Source organism: Ciona intestinalis, chromosome 14 (genome assembly GCF_000224145.3).
Source record: "Ciona intestinalis chromosome 14, KH, whole genome shotgun sequence".
In the NCBI taxonomy this organism is placed as follows: Eukaryota; Metazoa; Chordata; class Ascidiacea; order Phlebobranchia; family Cionidae; genus Ciona; species Ciona intestinalis.
Window position 1 is genome coordinate 778,939 of NC_020179.2, and position 10,262 is coordinate 789,200.

The 10,262-nt window shown below is 36.8% G+C and overlaps 2 protein-coding genes across 2 annotated transcripts in view; one reads left to right on the plus strand and one right to left on the minus strand.

Moving 5' to 3' along the window:
• Positions 1-3,973, plus strand: part of LOC100176718 (complement component C6) — an 11,582-nt gene extending 7,609 nt beyond the window's left edge. Inside the window, exons 5-11 of the mRNA XM_002130752.5 lie at positions 267-405; positions 935-1,046; positions 1,462-1,597; positions 1,867-2,057; positions 2,286-2,408; positions 2,912-3,075; positions 3,449-3,973. Of these exons, the coding sequence (XP_002130788.3) occupies positions 267-405; positions 935-1,046; positions 1,462-1,597; positions 1,867-2,057; positions 2,286-2,408; positions 2,912-3,075; positions 3,449-3,652 (1,069 nt within the window). The 3' untranslated portion in view covers positions 3,653-3,973. The remainder of the gene's footprint in view (positions 1-266; positions 406-934; positions 1,047-1,461; positions 1,598-1,866; positions 2,058-2,285; positions 2,409-2,911; positions 3,076-3,448) is intronic.
• On the minus strand, positions 3,777-7,851 carry LOC100179043 (elongation factor 1-alpha). The gene is made up of 8 exons (XM_009862419.3): positions 7,670-7,851; positions 7,249-7,427; positions 6,443-6,622; positions 5,919-6,091; positions 5,371-5,645; positions 4,911-5,167; positions 4,574-4,808; positions 3,777-4,363 (listed from the first exon to the last, which is right to left on the minus strand). The coding sequence occupies exons 2-8, from the start codon at positions 7,387-7,389 to the stop codon at positions 4,245-4,247; spliced, it is 1,380 nt and encodes a 459-aa protein (XP_009860721.1). The 5' UTR covers positions 7,390-7,427; positions 7,670-7,851; the 3' UTR covers positions 3,777-4,244.
• Positions 7,852-10,262: the final 2,411 nt, after the last annotated feature.

Sequence of the window (10,262 nt, forward strand, 5' to 3'; positions counted from 1 at the left end):
CTTTGAACCCATTACTTCTGGGTTGGAGCCAGGCGCGCTAACCACTACGCCACGGCGCCGGCAACTTGGGTTCCGACAGNTTGATTCCTTTACTATATATTGCACTGTGGGGTAAGGAATACCACCTAAATTACTATACTTCCTTCTCGTGTAAATAATTCTGAAGGGTAAATATTATTTGTTTACTACCAATTGAGCCGAGAAATGGGAATGAAAATGCGGTCCATTCTATACCACCGTCTTCATAATACAATACCATGCTCCAGATACGACATTACACTAGGAGAGGAGATCGGAACAATTCTAGATAATCGTCAATACGGTGGAAGATGTGGAAGAGTAAGAAGTGGCGAACATAATCAACTGTTTCGAAAACCAGCAAATATGCAATCATTCCGATTCCAGGTTCGCAACAGTTTTTCGTGTTACAGTAGGGTGGGGGTAGATGGGACACCTTTAGCTCATAATATCCAGATATCCTGATTGTGTTTTAAAGAATTAACAACGGTCTATGAGAGTCATAAGGACATAGTTTCATAATTTTTTGAATGTTCTTTGTTTACTGCTAAATGGGACGAGAGAGTTAAAAAGTGTCCCATCTTTCCCCATCCTACTGTATATATATACGAACGCCCACATAGAACCGAATAAATATTTTACTAAAAAAAAGGAATTTCGTGACTGAATTTCAAAATTTACTGTCAGTAGCGTTTGAACTGAACAATGAAACGTGACGCAGTTAAATTATTTTGTTTAAACTCTGATTGATTTTTTGTTTCGCACTAACAAGGGTTAAATATTTTTATAACCACAATGCGAATGATGACCAAGACTTAATTGCTATACAACCAAATATTATCATGTCGCTTAACGACAAAAAGCATGAAAATACTTAAATATTCAGATTGGTAAAACATATCTGTACAATTTTCAGAGTCGCGTCCAAACTACCGTGTCTGCAGTTTCATACGAAAGCGCGAAAAGTTTTTACGAATCTGAAAAAGGAGAAATGGAACGAAAACTTCAGGGCTCGGCATCGTTTTCTTGTAAGTACGCTTGTATATAAACAGAAACTCGTGACTGCAGTATATATGCCATGGCACACTTGGTTAGCGACCTGACTCTAACCCAGAGGTAATGGATTCAAGGCTCGTCGTTGCTACCACATTGCATTTCTAAATGTCGGAACATAAGAGCTGTGCTTCATTTACTCATATGTTTAATTTAATGTTTAGTTTAAGAAACTTTTTTTAACAGAAGGCCATTTCAAGGTCATTTACTTTTTACACTACTACCGTAAAGATTATAAATCAAATCACCTAAAATACACACCTTTAATAATTTAATAATTTAAGTAGCATTCATTATACAGTTTTTAAAGTCTCATCTAGGTATGTTTACAACAAAAAGAGATAACAAATTTACAGAAAAATTTACAACTTTAACTCATTAACGTTTTAGTTGGAAATATATTCAGCTTAAGTGGAGGTGCAACCAAAACAAGAAATTCAAAAACTTTACGAATCATCGAACGCGGAACATCTAGTGACGTCAAATACTTCAGAGTTTTCAGCAACATTGTTTTATCCAGATTCAGGTAGTTGAATGGGCTATATAGTACTGCGGGGTAAAGTGGGACAACGTTAGCACCAAAATAATAATTTTCCTGATCTTGTTTTAAACAACCAACAACACAGAAATCTACAGTTAAACAATTCTACAAATGTTTTCCCATCTTTCCCCAAAAGCACTCTCTATGTTTGTATTATACGCCTGATATTTTATCAGCTTTGATGAAAGGCGGTACTCTATTTTCTATAGCAATTAAGTATTTAATTAACTCTATTAAAACATTTATCGACACAGAACCATTCGAAGATCGTTTAAATTGTCCCACTCATTTCGACAACGGTTACTAGAACTTCCCCAACATTACGATTATGCCAAATATTCGGAGCTCATAACAGATTACGGAACGCATTTCTACTCTTCTGGTGTGCTGGGCGGCCGGTATGAATTCGTGTACAGGTTTTCGAAGGCCGAACTCAGAGAATCAGGTTTGCCAAAATACTGCGAACCGTATTGGAATTAAAAATAAGTTATTATGTCTACTGTTATACGTAAAAACCTATTATAATCTAGGTAAATTTTGAGAATTTTTTAATATACAGATTTTGATTTTTCGTTGGTATGCCCCTTTAATGCCGTATGTAGTGTATTTCATATGAAGGTGTAAAAATAGTTTAAATTAACGTAAGACTTCAGCTATTTATCTGCATTTTTAGGTTTATCTGACGAAGAACAGAGGAACTGCTTAAAAACTGAGGCTTCTTTTAAGATATTTAAGCTTGGCAGCAGCGGTGGAAGTAATAGGTGTACGAATAATGTATTGTCACGACGACATAACGGTATTTATTTTGTTACCTATCCTAAAGGATATTATAGTAAGGTGGGTGAGATGGGACACATTTAGCACATAATATCCAACTATCCTGTTCATGTTTTAAACAATTAACAACGGTCTATGCGGGCAGTCGTGAGGATATGGTTTTACAATACTTTAAATGTTCTTTGTTTACTAACAAACAAGACGAGAAAACAGAGGGAATAGGTGTCTCATCTTCCCCCACCCTACTTATAGTAAGGTGGGGTAAGATGGGTGGGACATATTTTTATTCTCTTTTCTCGTTCCATTTGGTATTTAACAAAGAATAATAACAGAATTATAAAACCGTATCCTCACTTAATTGTTTAAAACATGATCAGGAAATATGGGATTTGGGTGCTAACAGTATCCCATTCTACCCCACAGTACTAAGTAGGCCTATACTATAGGAACCCTCTATTTGTGCAATCTAACTGATAAGCAGAGTCATGTACACATTATTATTCGTTATTTACTAATATTTAGGAAGTTTTACAATGGCTGCTAAGGAAGTTATATCAAATGTGATTGGTGGGCAGTCTCATACAGCTAGTGCTCTCAGTTTCTTTGCTAGAAACCGACTTACAACAAATGCTTACGAAAACTGGACAGCATCAGTTAAACTTAGCCCTGCAGTCATCGATTTCAAGGTAAGAACTGTATCATGTATGAATGGAAGTTACTTTATTCTCGCGTGACGGTGCAACAACAGTCGTTAAAACACGAGCGTTTTGTTTCATACACCTCGTGTCAGCCACGACCTACTGTGTCAGCTTATGAGAGTTTATGTATGTTTTTTTTAATTTTTTTTTCATGTATGGCTTTTAATATGGCTGTTCATTAAGTATCAAAAAACTAGATTTTACCTTGGCGTTCTCAATATTACTGGTAAAGATATCTAATATAACCACATAATCTGCTAATTAAAGCGTATGAACGATGGCATTAGCCATCAACGACTTTCATTTGAATGTAATCAACATTCACTTTCGTCAGAAAAACTGACTATTTGTAATTTTACAGCTGCGACCCATATCATCGGTCATCCCAGACAGAGCGAAGCAGAGAAACATGGCTTTGGCAATTGAACACTACTTCGCTAAATACCAGACTTCGAAATGTACTGGCCGTTGTGAAAATAGTGGTAGATCGGTCGTAGTGAGAGATGGGACAATCTGCAAATGCCTTTGTGCCCCTGGTCGTTCAGGATCATCATGTGAAAATTGATCAGCTCAACTTAAAAACTGTAAATAGATCACCATGGGCGTTTTACCACATAAAAACGCTAAATCTTCACTCTTGTATATACAACATCTGGATCCATAATAATCTTGCAAACCAAGAGACAGTATACACTTAACAGAAGCTTTATTTCCAACAGCAAATTGACAACACCGCAACCAACCACGTTAAGCACCTTCGGTGAAGGAATGAACTGAATTTTCCAAGCAGTAATAGTACGGTTTAACTGAATATAAACACAATAATACATGTACGCCATTCAAAGCCATGGTTTAAAATCATAGATAGTCTTGTCATTTTAAATAAGTTAAGCAGCGCTAGAAACAAAAATAACACTTTTAAGTTGGCACGAAACGGAGGGTTTTTTCCTACGAAAGTGTTTTCGGTGGGGGTAATGAAAAACATAACTACACCATGTGGACAGAGCGGCACACAGTAACAACTGAAATGTCATGACGCAATTTAAAAGGCTGACAAATTGAACTGGGGGTTTAACTAGGCTGAAATGGTTAGAAGGGTGAGCAAGCTGGTGGAGTAAAACTGCAGAAGTGATGGTGGGCGGTGTCGTTGGCTGCAGTCACTTCTTGCCGACTTTCTTGGCAGATTTGGTCTCTTTGCCGGCGACCTCTTTCTTCTCCACACTCTTGATAACACCGACAGCTACGGTGTTTCTCATGTCACGGACAGCGAAACGACCTGTAATAAAAGTTCGGTTAAAAATACCAAATAAATGCTTTCACTATATTCCTAAACAAGTTTTATTTTTCAATGAATAGATGCAAACAAGTTTTTACAATAAATTTGTCCCAAAATTAAATAAGTATAAAATCAATTTCCAAGTTTACACTTAAAATTTGTTTTAATTTTACACAAATGAATTTTTAGAAGTAGTTGCATAGTACTTACCAAGTGGTGGGTATTCTTGGAATGCCTCAACACACATTGGTTTTTGTGGCTTCAGAACAACGATGGCGGCATCACCAGATTTTACAGCTTTTGGTGCATCTTCCAGTTTTTTACCACTACGTCTGTCAATCTTCTCCTTCAATTCCTGGAACTTGCAAGCAATATGTGCAGTGTGACAATCCAACACTGGTGCATATCCAGCATGAATTTGACCAGGGTGGTTCAGAATGATAACCTGTAGAAACAAAAATACATTAATATTTACATACATTAGTACCTAGATAAAATTGTAAAAGTGCAATTTAAAAACACAAGCAAAATTGTCAGCATTTCTTACTTGAGCTGTGAAAGTTTCAGCCTGTTTTGGTGGATCGTTCTTTGAGTCTCCAGCAACGTAACCTCTCTTGATGTCCTTTACAGAGACGTTCTTTACGTTGAAACCAACGTTGTCACCTGGAAGAGCCTCTGTCATAGACTCGTGATGCATCTCTACAGATTTGACTTCAGTGGAAAGATTAACTGGAGCGAATGTGGCAACGACTCCTGGTTTCAAGATGCCAGTTTCCACACGTCCGACTGGGACAGTTCCAATACCTAAAAGTAGAGTTTTATTTAGTAAGTAAATATTTTCTTCAAACAAATGGTAATATGCGTTCACGTTTAAGCACCTAAATGTAAACCTGATCATACTTTGAACAATTAACAATGCTGTTTTAGTGTAGTGACTGTATGTAAGTACTCTTGTTTACTATCAAATGGGACACTCTTAGAATAACATTTTCCACAAAAACACCGACCTCCGATTTTGTAAACATCTTGAAGTGGGAGACGAAGAGGCTTGTCTGTTGGTCTCTTTGGTGGGGCAATGCTGTCCAAGGCATTGAAGAGGGTTTTGCCAGTCAAAGTTTTCTTATCTTGTTCACGGCTCCACCCCTTGTACCAAGACATGTTCTCGGACTCCTCCAGCATGTTGTCACCGTGCCAACCAGAAATTGGGACGAAGGCAACAGCCTTGGGGTTGTAACCGACCTTCTTCAAATAAGTCGTCACCTCCTTGCTGATTTCTTCGAAACTGATGAAAAATATCAACTGTTAAACCCAATCACTAAAATTGTTATCTTTATCCTCACAACAATTAGCAGTTTAATAGATATCATACAAGGGGCCCCTATGAAATAACAGTTTAAATTTCTGCTTTAGCTATTACACCTTTACCAAAAATTAGCATTTCAATAAATAGGCCACTTTCGGTGTAAATCTGTGGTCAATAACATTGCACACTGTAGGACTTACAGATTATAAATTCAACAAAAACAAATCAGAAATAGTTTAAAAGTTTAATTACCGCTTTTGGGAGTATTTTGGCTCCGTGCTGTCCATCTTGTTGACAGCTACAATGATTTGCTTGACCCCAAGGGTGAACGCAAGCAGAGCGTGTTCTCGTGTTTGACCGTTCTTGGAGATACCGGCTTCAAATTCACCAACACCAGCAGCAACAATAAGCACGGCACAATCGGCCTAAAATTTAAATTAATAAATGAAAATTCTATTTCCCACAAGAATTTTTTGCAATTCTATTTAAACCAAATTCAATTCTGAATAGACAGCAGACAGGGATTCCTATCAATTCAAGCAAATATTTGGAAACCAAGTGCACGATATAATGAGTTATGATACACTACTTTACAGTTATTCAGAGAATCTGGCAGCTGACAAAATTTGTTATTTTACACGTATCTTAGAAACCCTTAAACTAAAACATCTGCCTAATCAGTTATGATCATGGACTAATTTACAGTTATCAGTTCCCAACAAAAGCTGTTATTTTCACATATATTTTAGAAACCCCAAGTTAGGACATCAAAATACCTGGGATGTTCCTGTGATCATGTTCTTGATGAAATCTCTGTGACCGGGAGCATCAATAATAGTGATGGAGTAATTGTTGGTTTCAAACTTCCACAAAGCGATATCGATGGTGATACCACGTTCACGCTCGGCCTTAAGTTTGTCCAACACCCAAGCATATTTGAAAGACCCTTTGCCCATCTAACAAAATCAAATAAACTGTTAAGCTCAAATAAACTGTTCGATATTTTAGGCATTCAACAAGTAGCAAATAAATTAGATTAAGAATGCATTCCATGTTTCAGACACATGCCAGTCTGCAAAGTATGGCAGTTCCTGACGAGATCTCGCGCGTGCAAGACGGTTATTTTTCGCGTTCGCGCATGCTATCATTAAAAATCTGCGTGCAAAGCATGTACATTTTCAAGCCACGTTAGGAAATCTTACTTAATTTAATACGTATTTTTTTCTTTGTTTAATTAATTGGCGTGCGTAGGACAAATTGTGACGTGCATAACCGAAAGTCTGTAAAAAAATCGCGCGTGCACCTGCCATACTCTGCAGTCTGGGACACATGGCTGGCAACTTTTGGTTTTTAAGCAAAAAACTTCTATAAGCGATACAAAATATAACCGTAAACTTTGCATCTTATGAATTTGGTCTCTCAATTAAAAGTAAACGAGAATAAATAGTTCTAATAAGTTAATTACATGATACCATGGGTCTGTACAGTTTATTACAGGGATATTTCATATTTGTATGGTTTAATTTTCGCCTAAAATCCCTTGAATTAAACCATTATTCTTGAGTTTGATAATTTTACGAACCTCAGCGGCTTCTTTCTCGAATTTTTCGATGGCTCGCTTGTCAATACCCCCGCACTTGTAGATCAAGTGACCGGTGGTGGTCGATTTTCCGGAATCGACGTGACCGATGACAACAATGTTAATATGAGTCTTGTCTTTCATTTTGGAAGGTTGGGGTTAACCGAATGCACAGAAATTTGCTGTAAAATAAGTTTAAGTTATTGTTAAAAAGCCAAAAGGCGTATACAGGGTATACTTGCTAAGCTACCAGAACTACTACAGTTAACGAACTGAGTTTTTCAATAATTCAAACGCCTAACCAGTACTAACATACTTAAACTAAGTAAAACCTAATGATTTCATCTTTCCTAACAATAAAAACTTAACTAATCAAACTATAATTCCTTAGAGATGTACTCAGATATAAGATAGAACCACTCACCAAATTGCCACAGCTCGAAAAGGACAAGTAGACCGCCGACACGTGAGTCTTTCGTAAGTCTGAACTGAAAAAGGTAGCTACGTCATCTTTGTTAGTTCTTTTATATCCAGAATTGCGCAACCCGGATGTTGCGTAATTGAAGGCGACACGTTGCTGGCTCTAGCCGTCACGCTTTGTGAATCTAGGCGGCAATTTTAACACAATAAACGGGGTGCGAGAATGATTATCTCGCGCACAGCGTGTGTGTATAGCGAATTAGGTCATTTATTAGAAACGGTTTCTAATCTATAAAACAGAAGTATAATCAGTGAGCAGAAATTATTTTATTTCGTAGATTTATAATCTTTATTTCAGTCTAAGATGTACAGACTACAGAGTCACCTATTCATTATCCTCGTGTGGCGGGGAATTTGAGTGGTTACAAAATATGTTAGCGCTCATCATAAACACATGGTTGCATTACACATCTTGTTATATTGTGTAGGTGAATTAGCATAACTATAAATCTTTAGTTTGAGTTGTTTTGTGTGTTTGTATTGTACTTTCAACCCCCCTCCCACATTTTTAGCATTTTAAAAATCATAAATATTGAAAACCTATAAAACGTGGACAAATGAATTTGCCTACTGAGAAAATACCAGTAACATAACGTATATGCATGGTAATATAAGTTTATAAATTCACCAAACAGTACAAAAATATATTTATGTGGGGAATATAAGCTGAGACATGTTTTTACTCTTCGCGTCTTTTGGTCGGGGGCAAAAAATATTTTCAGAATTATGTAACCACATGTCCATTACGACTATAAAAAACGTGGTTGATTGTTTAAAGTAAAAATGTTTAGGTGTTAACGGTATCTCATCTTACCCCACAGAACTATAAACAGATATAGTAGGGTGGGGGGAGATGGGACACCTTTAGCACATAATATCCAAATTCTCTTATTGTGTTTTAAACAGTTGACAACGGTCTATTGAAGTTTTGAAGTTATGGTTTTATATTTTTTGAATGTTCTTTGTTTACTACGAAATGGGACGAGAAAATAGAACGATAAGATGTCCCGTCTTTCCCCACTCTACTATATTTTAAATAAAGGCGCAAACGATTTTTCAGGATGACCTATTTTATCGCCAGCAGCCAATTTAATTAGACTGCTTATCGCTGGCTCAGATTTGGTGCTAAACTTAACAATAAATCTAGGTCAGACATTCACTTAATTAGAAATTCAGTCGGCTATGAATTTAGAACGGTTTAATTGCACAGAATCACACTTCATTTTTTCTGTGTATACTGCTTACGTTTCTAGAAAGGAGGAATCAGTCTATATGCCTAAAAATGGTACCCATTTTCATTATTACGACCGTTCTGTAATAGGTTGGGGTGAGATGGTCCACAGAATTATCTAGGCATGGCCATACCCTTCCATCTTAAAAAGCGTTCAAAGTGTTTTTATATAATTGGGTAAGACGGTCAAGGTTTTTATTTACGTTTACCGTTCAATTTGAACTAGTTACAGAATTATGTAACCGACTTTAAAATGGCGTTGTTTTATTTATAAAACCAATGTTATATTTATAAAACCTTTATTCGCCCACAACATATATGGTAGCTCGTTAGCTCGCACGAGGTGTACGAATACTCGTGTTATAACGACTATCGTTTTCCCGTCACGCGATGGTAAAGCAAGTTACATTCAAACATAAAACATGCGTTGTTATTGGATGAGGGTATCCATCTTACCCCTGGTGTTATTCGTATGTAGGTATGATATTAGGCTGGAACACAATAAATGTAACGAATAGAACTTCTTTTATTCTCGAAAACAACAGTCGTTATAACGTGTGTTATATTTCATACAGGCTTGAACCTAATGCTTACGAGTTATCACGTATGGTATTTATATATTTTTACTATTGTATAGTAAGGTGGGTAAAGATGGGACACTTTTAGCACATAATACCTAAATATCCTGATCGTGTTTTAAACAATTAATAACGGTTTGGGGGAGTCGTGAGGATATGGTTTTAGAATTCTTTGAATATTTTTGTTTACTACCAATTGAGAAGATGAAATAGAATAAGAAGGTGTCCCATCTTCCCCCACCCTACTATATGGCTGACATCTTAGACGGGCCATTAGTAACCACTGTATTGTAGCTATTGCCGGTAAATGCACATTGCCATTTATATACGCCCTATAGAGCGATGTTAAACAAAGTGGGTGCACCCGATCAGTGAGGCAGAATTTCTAGGTTATACAAAAAAACAATACAATACTTTCGTGGAGCTAAACATGTCTTGCAATTTGAAAACAAAGTTTGCTTTTTAAATATTTAATAAGTCGATGCTCGTAGTGTGACCAAAACAGAGCGGACTACATGTGCGCAAGTGTACAAAAACAATAAACACAACACGGGTGGACTACAACGACATAATACTAATAAGTATGTAGTATAATGAGTGGACTTTATGGCTCTTTCCAGAGACGTAAACCTATAGCGCTTACCTTCATGGACACAGTATAGTCAATTTACTGGGCGTCAGAATACACTTGTTCACGACAGATGTACGCTAAGCACACAGAGCCTTAC

Coding starts and splice junctions, on each gene's coding strand:
- LOC100179043 (XM_009862419.3), bottom strand. CDS start 7,389: ATGAAAGACAAGACTCATATTAACATTGTTGTCATCGGTCACGTCGAT. Junction 6,092..6,442: donor TGATCACAGGAACATCCCAG/GTATTTTGATGT, acceptor TTTAAATTTTAG/GCCGATTGTGCCGTGCTTAT. Junction 4,809..4,910: donor CTGAAACTTTCACAGCTCAA/GTAAGAAATGCT, acceptor TTGTTTCTACAG/GTTATCATTCTGAACCACCC.